General features: G+C 43.9%; 1 protein-coding gene across 1 annotated transcript; it reads right to left on the bottom strand.

Annotated features, from left to right (window-relative positions):
* Positions 1-6356: 6356 nt before the first annotated feature.
* On the bottom strand, positions 6357-13936 carry GPX6 (glutathione peroxidase 6). The gene is made up of 4 exons (XM_060111396.1): positions 13850-13936; positions 11878-12031; positions 7343-7512; positions 6357-6563 (listed from the first exon to the last, which is right to left on the bottom strand). The coding sequence occupies exons 1-4, from the start codon at positions 13934-13936 to the stop codon at positions 6357-6359; spliced, it is 618 nt and encodes a 205-aa protein (XP_059967379.1).
* Between the last annotated feature and the right edge of the window lie 6552 nt (positions 13937-20488).

The following is a 20488-nucleotide window of genomic DNA, read 5'->3' on the forward strand; positions in this document are numbered from 1 at the left end:
AGAGGTAACGCCTTCTCCCCTCTAACTCGGTTCCTGCACCCCACGGCGACCCCCCTTCCCCGCACCTCCCAGTCGCATCCCCTCGGGAACGAGCAGAGAGCAAGGCTGGAGGGCTTTGGACCACTTCGCGGCTGCGCACCCCCAGAAGGCCCCGCGTGGGTGGGGGAAGGGCCGTGGGAGTCGGGATGAGTCTGGGGGCCCCCAGGACAGGCGGGAACTGAGACAACTGAGGTGATGCGGGCAGGGAGGCCGGGACGGGAGAGGGGAGACCCGAGGACCAGTCCAGACTGCGTTCGCAGGGTCAGAACCCGCAGGACCCGGGTGGGTACGAAGACGCGCATCACGCATCCCAGCCCTGAACTTTGGGAATTCAGGCCATAAACATATTCAGCAAAAAAGTGGGTCTATCGCACAGATGTTTCTTTCCATAGTCTTTTACAACAGGGTCTTTATTTAAAAGTCGCGACTCGAAGTCCAGGTGGTAGGGATGCGGGGACAGGGAGTGGGGAGGGGAGTTAGTCTGCCTCCCGGTTGCGGACAAGAAATATAACTTCTCTCCGCCGACGCCTAAACTCAGCCGGCAAATCTGAGACTCATCTCAGGGTCGTCACAGTTCCAAAGCCAGGTCGGCCATGGTGATTTTCAAACGTTTTCTCGATGGTTGATTTTTCTAGACTCTAATGGATTTATTCTCTGTCTACCTCCTCGTTCTCATGAGAGACCGCACCAGAGGCGAAACTCGGGGGTGCTGGGTCCGGGTTGGACGGACAGAGGGGCGACCACCCGAAACCGAATTTTGCTCTTTCTCGGTAGCTGGGAAGATTCATTACAGCGCAGAGAATCAGGGAGGATGGAGCACCTGATATTTGGTGCTTGGGAATCTAGGAATAGTCTGAGCATACAATTTTAACTCTAATTTTGCCTGCTTGAAGGACGTGAAGTTCCCGACGAGTGTCTGTTGAAAGGGAGTGGAGAAGGTAATATACACAAAGTTCACGCTGAACTTACTTTCCTTACATGTCTTCTGAGCATTAGAAATAGCTGTAAAGTAATTTGCTTTTTTTTTTTTTTTTTCATGTACATAGAGGTAAATTGCCTAAGCGATCCAAAGCGCTGGGGGAGGGCGCTAGTCTCTCGGGGTATAGAGATTCAAATCTCACCCCTGCCAATCATTTTCCTACAGACCTTTCCATAAAGGGGAGAGAGCCCTTCCAGTCATTTTTTTGGGAGTTGATAATTTGGCAGAGACGTGTGCAGGGAAGAACTTTGTCTTTACCATAATAAATTAAGGATAATTAAGGTTCAGTTAAAAAAAAAAAGCTTTCCCCATATTTCCCCTCATTTTTCAGATCTTTGGTCAAGACTTGTAGTCCAAAAGGATAGACTTTTCTTTTTGTAAAAAGATTTTATGTTGTATATGTAACATTTTGGCAAGTCCCAAACCTGAAAAAGTATCAAACCCTCCTTACCCCTCACCACCGTGCCCCCGCTCCCTGCTCCCCAGTCTCCCACCTCATCTCCACCTCCCAGAGAGGGAGCCTTACAGCCTTACAGACACACATACTCATTTTTGTGTTTCCTTCCAAGGACAAGTGCATGCATATAGCATTAACCCACTTTTTACTCAATGAGAGTGTATCAAACACAGTCTTGTGCACCTTAATCACTTCTAATATCTTGGAGTGATTCCACAGAGAAACAAAAAGAACAGGATTTTTGCTAAAGACAGGCCAAGGTAGAGGACTAGTAGGGAAGAGGGCTCAGAGAAGCCTGACTAAAGTTTGGTCAAAAAGGAAGTCTATCAGATAATACACCTTGAATTTGGACCCAGGTGGAAACCACAAAGGTCAGAGACTGAGGAAACAGAAAACCAAGGGGCTGAATTGTCCATGTCAGCCCTGGGGTCCTAGAAACACCTAATGGCTGAGCGGGGGAGGCACTGTAGCTGTGGTCATGCAGAGGACATGGTAGCCACATGGAATACTAGAGAGATTTTCCTCATTCATCCTTTGTCAAAATTTCAATACCTTCTGCTGCTTCTCCATTCCCTAGAGCAGTGGTCTTCAAATTTTAGCCTGTACTAGTATCACCTGGAAGTCTTTTTAAAACACAGGTTGCTGTTCCCACCCACACCCTGGCGTTCCCACCCACACCCTGGCCTCCCCACACTCCCCAACCCTTATTTATGATTCAGTAAGTCTGAAAGTGATCTAAAAACTGCATTTCTAACAAGTTCTCAAGGGATGCTGTTGGCTGCTGGTCAGGGGACCATGTTTTGAGAATCAATTCCCTAGAGATAGAAGGCAAGAAAGAGAAAACGTTGACTGAGTGAGGGTCTCTACTGGGGATTGCTCCGAATAATGAGTTGTTCATGCAGGGTAGTAGATGGTCTCCATGGCCTGATTCAGATGTGCTTGAAGGATTGTGCATCCATCCCTACCTGCTCTGAGTGTTGGCTCCTAATGGCCCATAGCTGCCCCTTTTTCAGTGTATTAACTTCAGCTGCCATATTCTTCGGAGAATTTCCTTCAGCCAAAGGGAGCTGTCTCACATCTGTTATGCCCCCGGGGCTCGAGGGTGAGCCCATAGCTAAGGACTGACAGACATGAGTTACAAAAGGCCATCTCTCTTCCTTCAAGATGGAATTAATTATAGTGCAATTTAACTGAAGCTAAATTCCATCAGAAATTGCATCCTTACTTCTCTCCTTACCCTGCCCTATTCTGCTTCACTGATTCCCTCTTCTGAGACCACTCTCTCAGTAAATTATGTGTACCTGACTGCTAGTCCCAGCTTCTGTTTTCTGAGATCCGAAGCCAAGTCAAAGAGTATTCACGAGACCACAGAGCAAGATTCAATGTGCTGGCTATGGGAGGGACTTTGACTACTCTTTATCAGATTTGGGGAATCCAGCTTCCAGAACTAACACGGGCACTCTCAAAGTCCAACAACCACCAGTGTCCATGCAGTCTACAGGGAAGATGCTACATCTATGCAATAACTGTCATGGGGGAGACAGTATTGGGGCCTTACTTCCAGGGATGGGCTGCTTAACAAACTGGGAGTAGGATGATTAGAGAAGGTCTGAGTCCTGGTTCTCTGAACTTTAGAACATCCCTGTCCTGTCCAGGGACTCTCCTCAAAGGTTTTGTGATTAGCGGAGCCTTAGTGATTTTAGATGCCTACTAGGTGGTTTGTTGGGGTAGTAGATTTATGCAACAACACTAGTCTTAGATTCAATTAGCTCAAGTCTATCTAATTTAAATGATAAATTGTGGCAACCTCTGGTTCGAGGAAAAAATTTGCAGCAATAGTAGTGTCAGTAATGATGATGATGATCATCATGATAGTCACTGTAAAGTTTAAAAAAAAAAAAAAATAAGCTGCAGGGTTTCCCTGGTGGTGCAGTGGTTAAGAATCCGCCTGCCAATTCAGGGGACATGGGTTCGATTCCTGGTCCGGGAAGATCCCACATGCCACGGAGCAACTAAGCCCGGACACCACAACTACTGAGCCTGTGCTCTAGAGCACACAAGCCATAACTATTGAGCCTGTGAGCTACAACTACTGAAGCTCGTGAGCCTAGACTCCGTGCTCTGCAACAAGATAAGCCCTCACACCGCAACGAAGAATACTGGCCGAAATTAGAGAAAGCCCGCACACAGCAACAAAGACCAAATGCAGCCAAAAATTAAAAAAAAAAAACTGCCATCAATTAAATTAAATTAATTTATTTATTTGGTCGTGCCACGCGGCTTGTAGGATCTTAGTTCTCCAACCAGGGACTGAGACCGGGAATTGAACCCAGGGCTACAACAGTGAAAGCCCGGAATCTTAATCACTCGACCTCCAGGGAACTCTCTCATAGTAAAGTTTTAACTGCTATAACAGACTAGCGTTCCTGAGACCCTCCTGGGCAGTCTGCCCCTCCCAGAATGTTCTGCCTGTGACTTTCCTTGGGGACTAAAGTCTGTTACATGAATTGGTGAGGAAGGGAGAAGTGGAAAGCTGTATCCCTTGATCTTCTCTTTATAAAGACTTTATCATCATCATCATCATAATCTGCAACATTCTGATTAGGACTGCTGCTTCCACACCTGCCCCTCACCTGCACTCACCTCCCAGTGCAAGGAAATTTGTTTTTCATTTCTCTGTTCTTGGCTCTCCCCAGAACAACCTTTCTTTTCTCTTCAGGGCAGCCACTGGTGGGCAGCAGGAATATGACACCTGGATTTTCCAGAGCAGTGGCAGGACTGAGACCTCTCCTGACACTCAGGCATAATGCACTCAGGTTGAAGCCACAGTCCTCCACCTTCATCACTTTAGGTCTTTACTATGGAACAGGTGATATTGTTCCCCTGGAAAATTCACTTTTGTCCAGCAACTACAGTTTCCTGGTTTGGGCTAAACCAGTATCTTGAGAGAAGTCTATACATTGTGTCATCCCATTCTCCTCCACCCACTTCCTGCACTTTGAGTATTCTGATCTGAAAATAGTAACAGATTTGGAACCCTTCTGAGGACTGTTAAGGTTCCTGGAGGTTCTCAAGAACTGCAGAGATTTCAAAGAAACTAAAAAATGAAACACGCATTTCTCAACATCACTGTAGCTGGTTCTGTAATCTCCTCACTGCCCTAACTGCCATAGTGCCTAGTAAAAGACTTATGATGTTTCAAATCCTGTGGGTTATGGCCAAGGACAGCCAGGCTTCTTCTTTTTTTTTAAATCCATCTTTTTCTTACTAGATTTTGAGTTCAAGAAGACAAAACATCCAAATATTTTGAAAATATTTTCCATTTCTCATGTGTGGCTATCACCTATGAATTTTTAGAGTCTTAAGAATCACTTTCCTGGTCATTTCTGGCTTAGTCTGTCAATTTTCATGTTGCTGTATAAAGATTGTCAGGGACCACATTTCTGTTTAGGTACTAAACAGGATTATAATGTTTGACATTACTCACCGATATTTAAATTCTGTGTACTTTTTTAGTGCAAAAAAATCTTTAAGTGCAAGTACCTATGTTCATAGTAATTTGTGAAAAGGAAAAGAAAAACACCTATTTTATTCCTCATGCAATCTTCTCTTTCCTGTTTCTGATATTCTGAAATCTGTCTTCATATAAAAGACTGAACTTTAATTATAAAACATCATGGGCTAGATAAAGCTGCCAGCATGTTCTTTACTCCTGTGATTAGGAGTGGGTTTTGTTATGCTTTTCTTCTAATTTAATGTGATTTTAGATTTTTAACAGTGAACAGAAATTAATTTTGTAAACAGAAATATATGCATATTTGTTGAGAGAGAGAGGAGAGAGATTTTTTAAGAAGCAAAGATTCCTCTCACATAGGGGTTCCCCAGGAGACCTGAATGGGGGGAGGGGTACAGGGGGCTGACTCCAAGAGGTCTGTGTTCATGTCACAGCAACTCTATGAGCAGCCAGTCCCATCCAGTGTTCTTGGATGGGCCAAAAAAAGGACTAGAGCACTTTTGAGAAAACCAAAATACTAAAGAGCTAGGTAAGGTAGTCAAGGAAACAGAAACAAAGTGAGAGAGGAAGTGGTATGACTCCACACAAAATATGGGACTGGGAAAACACCAATGGGAAGCCAGATGCTGCAGAATTTTTTTAAATTTGAGGTAGTGATAATGATGAGTTTAAAAGGTGAGGAAAAAGCCCATCATTCAGAAAGAAGGAACATCCCTGCCCAGGTGCCATGACCTGAATGCATTAAGGGACAGGCACCAAGGAAGCTTTCTGGTAGGGTCCAACCCACAGGGGCTTTGGGATCCACCATCATGGAGATGCCCCACCTTTCATGTGAGTTGAGGTTTCTGCTCTTACTCTGCCTTCAGAGATCCTACAAGAGAACTACAGGTGTCAGGGAACTAAAGGAAAACTAACCAGGGAGAGAAAGAGTTTAACGTTGCATGCCTGTCTTGGAGGAGGGAAGAGGCTATTAAGGAGATCTTAAGAGTCTTGCTGCCAGTTTCTGTTTTCTTTAAACCTTCAGGATGTGGAAGATGGGTGTCAGGACTGCTGGAGATTACTTTCTTAGGGACATGGGTAGTCCAAACCATCTACCTGTAATATGATTTTCCTTTGGAATGGAGTGGAATAAACTTGATACTTTGGGATTAGACAGTTGGGAGATAGGTTTTCTTTCCCTTTATCTCCACACACACACACACACACACACACACACAGGTATTTGGACACACACACACACACACAGGTATTTGGGCCGTACAGGATGTTTTGGTCATGTGGAAGCTGGGTAGGATGGATCTGGAGCAAAGATGGATCCTTAAATATGTTCTTAAGGTAGGAAGCAACTTCTGATTATCTGGCCCTTCCTATTTGCTTTTGAACTGCTTCATGTACTCCAGGATGTCTGACTTGACTGTGCTGATGGAAGCCCGGTGGAACCAGCACATGACAGGGACTCCATCAGGCTCCACCAGGAACTTCTCAAAGTTCCAGCGGATGTCATGGACCTTCATGGGCTCCCAGAAGAGTTGGCTTGATGAGCCAAAAAAATCAGACGTTGGAGGGCAAGAGTTCTGGAGCAGAGATATGGAAACAGCAAGACAGTTTTTTTTTCTGCTTCTGTGTGGTCCAGTCTTATCCCTACCCCTAGAAATTCTACTCACCATTATATATCTCAGTATATTAACTACTTGACATGCTCCTATCGAACCACAGACATTTCAATACATCACTACCAGTACAATCAAACAACCAAGAGCTAGAGAGTATGATAGCAGATAGAAAAATTTCCTCCTTTCCCTGTCTCTCCCTCACTCCCATGATTATATCATGGTGCTTCAATGAAAGACTATCTTCTGTTTTCTTTGGTAAGTCATAACATTTCTTTAGCTTCAGTTTCTTTAGCTGAAAAAAAGGGGTCCTTCCATTCTGGGCTTATGTGGTTCTAACACTCTGTGACTCTAAAGTTAATTACCACATGACACTCTACATATCTATTTCTATGTTTGTCTCTCTGATTAGATATGAATTCCTTCAGGGAAGAGATTATGCCCTATTAATATTTGTTAACTCATTGTGTAGCACAGTTCTTGCACACAACCAGGGATTTTATAAATGATTGTTGAATGAATGAATCATTACCATTCTGTAGGGAAGGTCAGTCTATGTTAGAGCAATCATATGTTATATGTTTCCTCTGCTTGAAGCTAAAGCCTCACAACAGATATTACCATGATCCGTGAACTGAGCATTTCTTTCCAAGGAGTCCAAACTCAATCCTAGACTTGAGCCCCACACTTTCAGGGCATCTCTACCTACCTGACCAATCCTTGCCAGGTTTATGTTTGCTTACCTTCAGGAAGCTAAAGAGCTTCTGTTCTTTTTCTCCATTCACATCCCCTTTCTCAAAGAGCTGAAAATTGGGAACAAAGCCACCACCTGGACATACATACCTGCAATGAACCAGAGTGTTCCTGAGAGGATCCAAATTAAGAAAAGGATGGATAATAATGGCCACCACAACTTAACCACAAAAGGAAATTAGAGGTAAAGAAAGAGAGGCCGTAGACAGGGAAGGTGAGGAAAGAGGTCTTTGGGAATCAGGACTTCATGCACAGGCTCCAATAGGAGCCCTCCTTTAAAAGCACAGATTGGTTAGTACTCTGTGTGTGTGTGTTGGGGGGAGGAGGGGTTCTGCTTGATTCTGAAGAGAAGTCAGATTTAAATGCCATTGCCTTCCTTAGTTGATGGATTGATTGATTGATCAAAAATGTTTTAAGGAAAGGCAAACAAAATGGACATGCTACCCCCTTCCTCTCACTATGCCCCATGATGACACAACCTGACACTCCAGTCACCTTCCCAGGAGCACTCTTTGGTGCTCTAACCTGGGAGTTGTTGAAAGAATCAGTGAGATGCTAAGCTTAGCTCCAGAGCATTCTCTACCTTTTTTTCAGTTCCAGTGACATAACTGATGTCATTTCCTGGAACACTCACTGGGATTCTAGGCTACAAACTCCAAACTGCTCTTTACCACTGCCAGGAAGCTTTCCAACTCTCTGTCTGGACTTGTACCATTATTTCCAACTTTAGCCATTTTCAGTTCAGATTTACTGATTCCATGACCAGCACCAGCCAGTCCTATTCAGACTCAGCTCTATCTGCTGGCATCTCCCCCAAGGACCTCTTCTTAAAAGGAAGTGCCTTCTTCTTTTTATATATTTATTCAGTTACTATCCCTCTTATCTTTAGCCATCAAGAATATTTCCTTCCTGTTGCGGAAATACCTAGCAAACTTTGGTTCTAGTCCTTTGGCAAGTTCCTTAAACTCTCAGTGTCCTCATCTGGAGTAAAATTTGAATGAGATGCTCTTTATAATTCTCATGAACTAGTTTAATAAATTATAGCACAGCAATACAATGGAAAACTATATCCTTTTTTTTTTCTTTTTTTGGTCTTGTTCGTTTTTTGGCTGCGTCACGTGGAATGTGGGATCTTAATTCCCCATCCAGGGATGGAAACTGTGCCCCCTGCAATGGAAGCACAAAGCCCTAACTACTGGACCACGAGGTAATTCCCTGGAAAACTATATCTTAAAATGAATGAGGAAACTCATCATGTGGTGATACGGAATAATGTCAAAGATATTTTATTATGTTAAAAAGCACTGTGCGGAATCATTTGTGTGTGTGTGTGTGTGTGTGTGTGTGTGTGTGTGTGTGTGTGTGAAAGAGAGAGGAGAGAGAGAAACTGATTTGCTTGCATATGCATTAAAGATTTATGCAGGGACTTCCCTGGTGGTGCAGTGGTTAAGACTCAGAGCTCCCAATGTAGAGGGGCTCAGGTTCGATCCCTGGTCAGGGAACTAGATCCCACGTGCATGCCGCAACTAAGAGTTCACATGCTGCAACTAAGGAGCCCACGTGCCTCAACTAAGGAGGCTGCCTACTGCAACTAAGGCCTGGCACAACCAAATAAATAAATAAATAATATAATAAATATTAAAAAAAAAGATTTATGGAAATGTACACCACAAACTGATGACACTGGTTACCCAAAGGGAAGGGACTGTGGAAGATTTCACTGTAAAGCCCTTTTGTACCTTTTAAATTTTGAATCTTGTGACTGTATTACCTATTCAATAAGTTTAAACTAAAACAGATATAAAAGCAGATTTACATTCCATGGAACTTCTGTTTACACCTCACAACTTTTTAAGCTTACCATATTTTTCAAGCTTAACTTTTTGAAGGGAGGAAAATCCCCACTTGCTAAATGATACTAAACTGTTGTTTAGCCTCTTATAATTAGATCCTGAGATTTTAATAAAAATTTAAAAAGTAGCCTTTAGCTTTTCAGGTTTTCCCTAGAGTTGATTGTACATAAAAATAATAAATATAATGTGACTCCCAAATTCTTTTAAATGTCTTGATCTTTTCAAAATCTGTAATTTGAGAGTATCTTTTTACGTACAATTTCAACATTAAATTGAAAAGGTCCTTAGCTTCCTTTGGTAAATGTGAATCATTTGGTTTTTGTTGTGCTTTGGTGGAGGGGGTATTTTAATATAATTTTTGCCTGAATCAAGCAGTCCCCACTGTCTTAGTCCATTCAGGCTGCTAAAACAAAATATCAGACTGGGTGGCTGGTAAATAAATAAATGAGAAATTTATTTCTCGCAGTTCTGGAACTTGGAAGTCCAAGATCATGGTGCCAGTACGGTAGGGTTCTGAACAAGACCCTCCTCCAGGTTGCAGACTGCCAACTTCTTCCTGTGTCCTCACATGGTGGAAGGAACTGGGGAGCCCTGTAGGGTATCTTTTGTAAGAGCATTAAGCCCATTCGTGATGGTTTTACCCTCATGACCTAAGCACCTCACAAAGGCCCCACTTCCTATTGCCATCAGATTGGGCATTAGTTTCAATATATGAATTGTGGGGGGACACGAATATTCAAACTGTAGCACCCCCTGAATGTTAATTTTCAAATATCAAAATTTGGTGAACCGGGACTTCCCTGGTAGTCCAGTGGGTAAGACGCTATGCTTCCATTGCAGGGGGTCCCGCGTTCGATCCCTGGTCAGGGAAATAGATCCCGCAAGCATGCCACAACTAAGAAGCCCACCTGCCACAACTAAGGGTCTGAATGCTGCAATGAAGATCCCGCGTGCCGCAACTAAGACCTGGTGCAGCCAAAATAAATTAATTAATTTTTAAAAAATTTAGTGAACCATATATCTTAGAAGCGAGATTGCAATATGCCTAAATTTAAGTGGTGTTTAAAAAGGAGAAAATTGTTGGATTTCTTATTATTGGAGCGTCATTAAGACAAATTGATAGGACTTTATATTTTTGATCAGTTGACTAGATACTGATGTCAATATGTGAAAAAATTTCTTAAAATTCATTCATGTATATTTTGATCCATTTTTTGGTGGCACTGGTATAATTAATCTTTCGAATTTATCTTGAACTTTTAAAAAATGCTGAAAATAAAGTTCTTGGCATGTCAAAAACTGCATCTATCTCTAGTATAATCCTTCTAAAACTTTAACCTTTTCTGGATCAGCAGGAATTCCAAACTCTTTCCCATGAGTGCACAAAGAAAATGGAAAATCCACCTCAGCCACCAAAGGTTGAGCCAAGTTTGGAGAGATGAAGCATTTTCCCAAATAGCTCTCACTCCAGTTAAATACTATGTAGATAGTAAACTACACTTCCTCTTCTCTGCCATTTGGAGGTGCCTGCGGAACCCAACGGTGTTTTCCAAAAGATCAAAGATCAATCCTCTTTCCTGTTACCAGAAGTCACCAATAAGAAAGATAAAATCAGCCCCTGAAAGCTAGATTTTGGCCTGGGAGTCACAGCTAGGGTTTGGTGTTCTCCTGTTGAACATAAACAGTTTCACAGAAGATCAATATCATACAAGTGACCATGATGAATCAAGGCAAAAACAAGGACCACTCCATAATCATGTTTTTTTGGGGTTTTTTTGTTTTTGGCTGCGTTGGGTTTTCGTTGCTATGCACAGGCTTTCTCTAGTTGTGGCGAGTGGAGGCTACTCTTCATTGCAGTGTGCGGGCTTCTCATTGTAGTGGTTTCTCTTGTTGCAGAGCATGGGCTCTAGGCACGCAGGCTCCATAGTCGTGGCTCGTGGGCTCTAGAGCGCAGGCTCAGTAGTTGTGGCGCAAGGGCTTAGATGCTCCACAGCATGTGGGATCTTCCCGGACCAGGGCTTGAACCCATGTCCCCTGCATTAGCAGGCAGATTCTTAGCCACTGCGCCACGAGGGAAGCCCCTTAATCATGTTTCAACCACACAAAACATGAACATTATCCAGATCACAAAAATGACCAAGCATCATCCTATTCTTACCAATCTAAGTGATTGCTGTTTCTTTACCCTTGCTTTATTCCTCCTACTCTGTAGATATGATTTATTAAGATTCCCAGTCACTTAACTGTGCCCATTTCCTGACAGCATCCAATCCAGAGCAAAGCTTCAATTCCTTGAACCCTTCCCCAAATCACCTAACACAAGTTGAGATCCTCAAGTCCGTTCTAACATCTTCTTACTGAGAGCCCCATGGTTGTCTACAGTATATGTTTTCTCTCAGAACATCGAGCAACAAACTCAGCTACAGATATGTTCCTGGTGGTCTTTGACTAAATCTTTGGGAGAATCTTCTCTATCACATCGGGAGGTAATTCTCCTGGCATTCTAAGGAGCAGAGAGCAGTGGCAGGATTTAGGGGAATAGAGTCACATGATCACCTACCCTCGCCAATCCCCCTGCTTCCTCCTAATAACAAAGTAGCAAAACCTTCTGGAATTAGAATATGGTCATCTGACAAAGCTAGTTCCAAGAGAGGTGAAACATGAGTTCTTACCAGGATACTGAGCTGCCAAGCCTCAATAGGTGGCCACATTGACAAAGAGGACATGCTTGCCCGCATACTGCTTGAACTGGATATACTCCTCGCCATTGAGGGTGAGGGCTCCATACTTATAGATGGTGCCTGTCACCCCCTTATAGCAATCCATCTGGAATGTGACACAAATAACCATAATGATGCAACGATAAGACAAACAATAATCCCCAATATCTGTGGACTTTTTTTAAACTCTAAGAACTGAAGAGAATTTTCCAAGTGATATTTTTAGTTATGGCTAATGCCACAGGTAGAACTTATATCTTCTAACTTACAATCTTTTTTTTTAATGGTGGGACAAGCACTTTATAATCCTCTTCCCATTCCTGGAACATGAACACAATTTCCCTCCATTCTCCGACCTACAATCTACCTGCACTCTCCTCCACATCCTAACACCACATTCCAGTCATCCCACCCCTTCTCAAATATTCTTAACAGACTTTGGCAGAGTTTCTCATAACAGAAATATGTTTTACATAAATTTCTCATCTATGTATTCTTACAGTGTAATTTCCTTCCCCCAGAGCCCAGCAAATAACTTGTTCCTCCTCTGGATCCCACTGAAGGCACTTTCCGGAGTTTTGTTGGTGGGAGCTCACTGGTACCTACAGAATTCATCCTTGACACCCCTTTCTTCTTATCTCTATGTGAAACAGGAAGCAAAGGGAAGAGACATCCTATGCACAAGCATGCCAAGGGAAAGAGTGGACCGGACCTGGAGCAAAAAGCTAAAATGCTGTTATCTGAGGAGAGGGACTCCTGGAGATGTGGAGAAAAGGCATAGAATTTTAGAGTAATTTAAGTGAGTTTCAATTACTCTAAAATTCTATGTACATAAATGTCTGCCCCATGCAGTGAAGGAATTGCTTGTGGGTCAGCTCCTGTGGGGAGAGTGGGGCAGAAAACTCTTCTATCATTTTCTAAGCCTAGTAGTTCTGTCACTAGGATACCAGGCATAGCTTCCCCTTCACTATCCTTGGAGAGAAGGAGGCTGACACAGGGCAGGCACATTCCCTGTGTTCCATACATCCATACACATCTGTGCACAGACATTAATCCAAATATTTGAGAGTATTAGCCTAAGAAAGCCACCATGAAAGGGTTGTCATCTATGTGCCTGCATTCTCTTTTGCATTCATGCTACCTCAGCTCTCTGCTGAAGAGTTTCTAGCATTTGCCTTTCTTTCTAGTACAATTTTTTTTAAAAAGTGGAAATCATCCTGTGAACTGTCATTTGTGTGCCTCCATTTTCCTTGTCTTCATGCTGCCTTAGCTCTGGGCTCAACAGCTTCCAGCTGTCTGTCTCACACATGGATATCACCCTGTGATCCAAGCTTTGTTTCCAGGATGCCACATCACCTCTCCTGAAATTAAAATTGGACAGCAACTCTCTGGGCCTTTTGTGTTTTATTATTCCCTGAAAAAAAAAAATAACCCTCTCCCAACCCTAAAACTCCTTACGGCACATTTCAGCACCAGCTTCTTTTCCACCTGCCCCGGGGTTTCACCCTCCCCAAGAGCAACCAGTTCAGCTTCCCTCTAATACAGTTGCTACTTCATGTCCTCTTTCCCGGACCCGCAATGGTGCCTGAGGTTCCGGACCAGAGTGGAGGGGACGGGCTCTGGGGTATCAAGCGGCCACCAGGGGAAGTAGCAAAGCGGAACGCAGCGAGAGCAGCCTGCGTCCTTAGCCCACTTTCAGCCCAGTGACCCACCAGGCTCAGGGGAGACGATCCACGTAAAGAGAGTTTAGGAGAGCCTCTGCCTCACAGGACAGCAGTGGCAGTGGCAGGTGTCAGTTTGGAAGGGCTGGGAAGACGGATCTCGTCCTTTGTAGAGGGGAAGAAGGGAGAACTCCTTGCATCCTTGGCGGCCAATTTAGTCATCACGTGCTGAGATCCGTCTGGGTTCCCTGCGGGACACTCACCTTCATCTGTTGCTGCTTCGGGGTCGGCTGAGCGAAGCCGACCAGGAACAGTGAGAAAAGACAGTAGGCCCAGAACTGCGGGATCATGGCTCGAACTAGGAGTTATAGGCAAGCCTCAGGTCCCCAGGGATCTCGGCTCCTTTTGAGCCCCTGGCAGGGACCAGTTTGAAGATGCGCCCTCCAATCGCAGAGCAGCATTAGCACACGGGCAACCCCCGCTTCCCTGCCACCCCGCTCTCCCTCCCCTTTCTTCTTCCCTCTCTCCAACCTCCCCTCCCCTCCCCCTCACTCCTCCGCCCACTCCTGCAAGCCCTGAAGGCTCAGCGCACCCAGTTCCTCCGGGTCAGGCCACCCGCTGGTGTTCTGGCGCCCCGTGCTCTGGCAGGTGAAGGCGGAGGATTCCCTCTTTGGAACTTGAAGTACCTTCTCTACCTTCTCCAGGCAGTTCCTAGGTGCTAGCTCTGCATCCAGGAAGTAAAGGCACCACCACTGAATCAGAATCTGCTTTTTAAAATTAAGATCCTCATGTAATTTACACACAAGCTAAAGTTTAAGAAGCATCGTCCCAGATGACTATTAATCCTTTGTACTGTCCCCTCAGACATTCATCACTTAGTCAACAGCACACTGTATTTTCTAATTATGAAGTCCAGATGTGGGGACCTGCATGTCTCAGACACTTTGCCCTGAGATCTGTCCCCTGGAGAAGGGCTTGTTAATGCAGGAGTAACACAGATGACAGGTACACATTCACAGGGGGAAGTTATCCAGGAGAAAGATCTAAACTGTGCATTAGGGAACTTCCTTGGGCTCGACTGAGCTTCATTCTCTGTAAGTTATTGTAATCATCTCTACCCCACTTACTCCATAAAACTATTTACTGTGAGGTCCTAATAAGGTAACAATCTGAAAGTTGTTGCAAAGTATTTGAATCGGTGAAGAGCCAGAGTTGTTTCTCCCACCCCTCCTCCCTCCCATCTGCTCCCTTCCGGCTTTTCAGTGCCAGCTCAGCTTTACTAAACTCCCTTGTTTATTGAAGTGATAACTTCTTCCTTTTCAGTTCTAAGCCCCTTGACATCCAGTCCCCTCCATCTGTCCTGCCTCTTCCAGGTTTGCACAAAAGCCTTTCTCTGCTCCTGAAACTTAAGTCTGGATGGGGTTGAATTCTCATGAACTCTGTTGGAAGATAAGCTTTCTGTTATCTCAGATTTCTTCTCAAAGGCCTATAATCTATGGCCTGATGGCTGATATCTGATCCAGCCAAGCAGGTCCTCGAGGCATTTAGAGCAGTCATGCAGAAGGCGTCCCTCTTTTGGCACAGACCTACACACATTCCCAAGCTCCTTGGCCTCTCGCCATTCTCATTTTTAAAAATGGCTGAACCTTAGACTGTGAAGCTATAGCGACCATTGAGTTCAATACCCATGATAAGGGTATTGACTAGCTCCTTATCTCAGAAAAAGCTAATGTCTCTGTACCTTAGTTTTCTTACCTGTAAAATCAGGGTAATAATAGTGTCTACCTCCTAGGGCTGTTTGAGGATGGAAAAGAACTCAGCCCAGGGCCTGAAACATGTAAGCAACTGGAAGTCTATTTATCATCCACATGTTCATCTTTATGCATCAGAAAACTGAAGCCCACAGAGAGAAGGGACATCTCAAAGGTCACAGGTTAGTAATGGTGAAGTGAAAGCAAATTCCTGATTCTTACCATAGAACACGTGCTCTGGTTCCACATGGATCATCAGTTGTTGTGACTAAATCTTCAATGTCTGAAGCGATTTACTTTTGCTCATCTTGCAATAACTAGCCCTTGAGTGGTGAGGAGACACTTCTGAATAGACCTTATCAGTAAGTCAAATAGTCTAAAACCCCAACTTCCCATGTTCCTATTCCAATATTCCTAAGCTTTTGAGCACCCTGGGTCCTGGCCTCCAGTGATGAGAAGTGAAGGTACGGAGCACACACTGAGCAGGAGGAAAGGGCAGACATCTCATGTGCCTGATCCCCCTGAAGGTATTTCAGGGCTACAATTCCCCTTCACTCCTCCTCCGGAGCCATAGTTCACATCCCTATTAGCTCCACCCAGGAGCTTTGCTTTCATCCCTTAGTTTGTCTCTTCACTTCCGTTGGGGGCCAGGTCAGGCCACCCCAAAATATGCCTTAATGGCAGATTTTCCTGGTGGTGCAGTGGTTAAGAATCCGCCTAACAATGCAGGGCAGACTGGTTCGAGCCCTGGTCAGGGAAGATCCCACACGCCGCAAGGCAACAAAACCCCTGCGCCACAACTGCTGAGCCTGTGCTCTAGGGCCCGCGAGCTACAAGTACGGAGCCCACATGCCACAACTACTGAAGCCCGGGCGCCTAGAGCCCGTGTTCCGCAATGAGAGAAGCCACCACAATGAGAAGGCTGCGCTCCGCAATGCAGAGTAGCCCCGGCTCGCCGCAACCAGAGAAAGCCCGCACGCAGCAACGAAGACCCAACACAGCCAAAAATAGATAAATAAATTGCTGTTGTTTAAAATATATATATTTGGGCTTCCCTGGTGGCGCAGTGGTTGAGAGTCCGCCTGCCAATGCAGGGGACGCGGGTTCGTGCCCCGGTCCGGGTAGATCCCACATGCCGCGGAGCGGCTGGGCCCGTGAGCCGTGGCCACTGAGCCTGCACGTCTGGAGCCTGTGCTCCGCAACGGTAGAGGCCACAACAGTGAGAGGCCCAAGTACCGCAAAAAAAAAAAAAATTAAAAAAAAATAAAATATATATATTTATATGCCTTAATGGCATGTTGATTATTTTGAATTAGTTACTTAAGAAATGATTGATGCAAGAGAGACACTTTGACCCTCCTCTCTGTCTCCCTGAAAGCAGGAAATAAATCTCCCATGTGAAAGGTACATTCCCTGCGTGTAGAGGCATCAGGACACGCTTATCACCAGAGAAAGGGAATTGGGGCAGAGAAGCCTGTATAAACAAACCTTGTTACTTCTTCAATTTACTACCCCAAGCCCAAACTCTGTTTAGATTTTTCACTAATTAAGCACCCAAAGCCTAAGTTTCTTTGTCTTGTCAAGTCCTCACATATTTATTGGTCTTTGTCTAAAAGTATAAAAGCTGCCTGCTTTGACCACTTCTGGGGACCTTAAGGCAACTTGTCCTGAAGCAAAGTATTCCTATAGGCTCTGCCACTATTGCCAAAGTTTCCATCCTCATCTGCTCCAAGAAATAATTCTAGGGTTTGGTGAGACAAAAGGGATAATGTGTAAAGAAGAATGTGTACTTTCCCAGGTAGGGCCCGTATCTATTATTTCCACCTTAATGTACCAGGGAAGTGCCACTGTGTCCATGCACAGCCACAGGCATCTGAGACACCCACAGCAGCCACAAGAGCTAAGCAATTTATTTGGCCACAGAACCAGACATCCCCCAACAAGGCATAGTCCCAAAGTTTCTGTGACTCAGGCCTTGCTCCTCCCTCAGAAGGAAAGACTATGCCATCTCATCAAATACTGCAAACCACAATCCAACAATTAACCTGGGGGTAGGAGTTTGGACTAAAAGATGACTGCCTTTAAGTCCTTTCACATTTAATAATCTTTTAATATTTCCTCATCTTTTAATATGTTCAGATCTCTTGGTTATCTAATTTGACCAATTTTCACCTTGAGAAGACTGAGAAGTGAGAGTATTGACTCAGCAAACTCTAAAATTGTAGTGCTCAATTATTGCAGCTTCCTTAATTCATGTATGGAAAGGCAGAGGCCCAGAAAGTGGAGTAATCGACACTTCTGACCTTGGATAGCCTCTGTCACTGGACCAAGCAAATCAAGTTAGGGGCAACTGACAGAAGTGGGTCAAGTTTGACTTCTCCCGCTTTATTTATTTATTTATTTATTTTTGGCCACGCCACGTGTCGAGTGGGATCTTAGAACCAGTGTTCCCTGCAGTGGAAGCTCAGAAGCAGTTTAGATGATCCTTACTTCGAATGGTTCAACACCAGCTGGTAGGTTCCTGCACTTCTCAACAGATCTCAGGGCCAACTCTGTGTATTCCCTGGACAACAACCTCAGGAGGATAAGTCAGTAGAAACAAGTGATGTTAGGAGGAATTTGCTCCCAGAGATAGAATGGGGGAGGAAATAGAGAAGAAATAAGGTAGTGATAAAGGGAGATGGGAGATAAAGAACAAAGTATAAAGGAGGAGAACTAACACGTATTGACTCCCTTCTTACTCTGTATCAGGCATATTTTTATAGATTTTCTTAATCATTACCAAAATAGCCATAAGGTTAATATTTTCTCCATTTTATAAATAATGTTATGAATACAAAGTAGAAATAATTCCCCTAAGTTACAGATCTGTGTCAAACTGGGACTCACATTCAAGTGTGTTCTGATCCAAAATCCAAAGTCTGTAGTAGCCTAAATGATAACATCCAAAGATATCATATTTTAATCCCTGGAACCTGTAAATGTTATCTTATATGTCAAAGGTTTTACTTATGTGACTAAGTAAAGGATTTTGAGATGAATGGATTATCCTGGATTATCTGGGTGGGCCCTAAATACAATCACGTGTATTCTTATAAGAGGAAAGCAGATGGAGATTTTACTACAGAAGACAGGGGAGATATAACAATTGAAGCTAGAGGTTGGAGTGATACCAGGAAGGAGTCACAAACTTCTTTTTCTATTTTCCATAACGTGTTCCTTATTTCCATCTGATCCCTTACCAGAAGCATCCTTTAATATCATATTTCTACCAACAGTTAGTTCAAGGCATTCTAGGCTTTTCCTATCATGTCCTTCAAGATTATTCCAGCCTCAACCCATTATCCAATTCCAAAGCCACATCAATATTTTTAGGTATTTGTTACAGTAGCACCCTGCTTTTAGTTACCAAAGTCCATATTAGTTTCCTTTGGCTGCTGTAACACAGCACAAACAAACCTGGTGATTTAAAAGAACAAACCTTTATTCTCTCATAGTTCTAGAGATCAGAAGTCCAAAGTCAGTTTCACTGAACCAAATCAAGTGGGGGCTCCAGGGGAGAATCTGTTTCTTACCTCATCCAGTTTCTTGTGCTTCTGGCTCTCCTTGGTTTGTGGCTGCATCACCGTAATCTTTGCCTTCATGGTCACATTGCCCTCTCTCTTTCTGTCTGTAGTCTAATCTTTCTCATAGAGTGCTTAAGAACTGACAAGATGGTAATGCACTACCAAGCCAATTGTGCAGAAAAAGAAACTGAACACTAATAACATTTTTTTCTCATGAAGGGCTAATATCTCTCCAGGTAGAGTTGAATTTCTGATTTGAAGGCCTCTTGCGTGTAGGGGGTATGTGATTCTCCAGACACCAACTTGGTGTTCAACAGTTCAATTCAATTCTGACACCAACTCCCAAATCTTCTCAGTTTAAGGGCTCAGTTTCACAAGATTGCCCCCACTTCAGGGACCAGTTGTAAATCCCAGCATGGGGGCACCCATCTACTAATTGATTAACTATAAATTGAGGGTTCCCACGACACTCTCTTCACTTTTGATAATTTACTAGAATGACTCACAGAATTCGGGAGATCACTTTATGTACATTTACTGGTACATTATAAAGGATGTAACTCAGAGACAGCCAAATGGAAGAAATGCAAGGCAAGGTATGGGGGGGGGTGTGGATATGGAGTTTCCATTCCCTCTCCAGGTATGTCACCCTCCCAATGCTTCCAGTGTTTATCAACCAGGAAACTCTCAAACCCTGTCATTTAGAGTTTTTTATGGAGGTTTCCTTACAAAGGCATGATTGATGAAATTGGTGACCACTGGTGATTGAATTCAATCTCCAGGCCTTTTCCATTCTCTGGAGAGAGGGCGGGGCTGGAAGCTCCAATTCTCTAAGTATGACTTGGTCTTCCTGACTAGCAGCTTGCATCCTGAAGTTATGCAGGAGCCCCCAGCCACCAGCCTTCTCATTAGCATGCATCCCACTCAGGAGATTTCAACAACTTTAAGAAGCTCTGTGCCAGGAAGTGGGGACAAAGAGAAAATATTTAATTTTTATTCTACCACAAGGGTCAGACACCAAGTCCTAGGGTCCATTCAGTAAGAGTCTGCCTACCTTAAGCTATGGTCTGAACAGCGTAAACAGCTTGTCCTTACCTCTTGGTAAGGACAAACTAGAAAATACCAATTCACCCAACGACAAGGTATGCAAGGAAAATTAGTCAGGGTTCTCCAGAAAAACAGAACCCATAGGAGAGAGATAGATAAGGAGATAGAGCTATCTCTATTTGTTCTTTTTTCTAGAGATAAATAGATACTAGATCTATCTATCTAGCTCTCTATCTATCTAGCTCTCTATCTAAAAAGATTTATTATAGGGAACTGGCTCACATGTTATAGACTGAGAAGTCCCAAGTCAGGAAGCTGCAGTCAACAAGCTGGAGACCCAGGATAGTCAATGGTATAGTTCTAGTCTGAGTCTGAAGGCTTGAGAGAACCAGGAGAGCTGATGGTATAAGTTCCACTCTGAGTCTGAATCCAAAGACAGAAGACCAATTCAAAGACAGGCAGAAAGAGAGAGATTTCTTGCTTGCTCAGCCTTTTATTCTATTAAACCTTCAGTGGATTGGATGAGGCCCACCCTCAT

Source organism: Mesoplodon densirostris, chromosome 10 (genome assembly GCF_025265405.1).
Source record: "Mesoplodon densirostris isolate mMesDen1 chromosome 10, mMesDen1 primary haplotype, whole genome shotgun sequence".
NCBI lineage: Eukaryota > Metazoa > Chordata > Mammalia > Artiodactyla > Ziphiidae > Mesoplodon > Mesoplodon densirostris.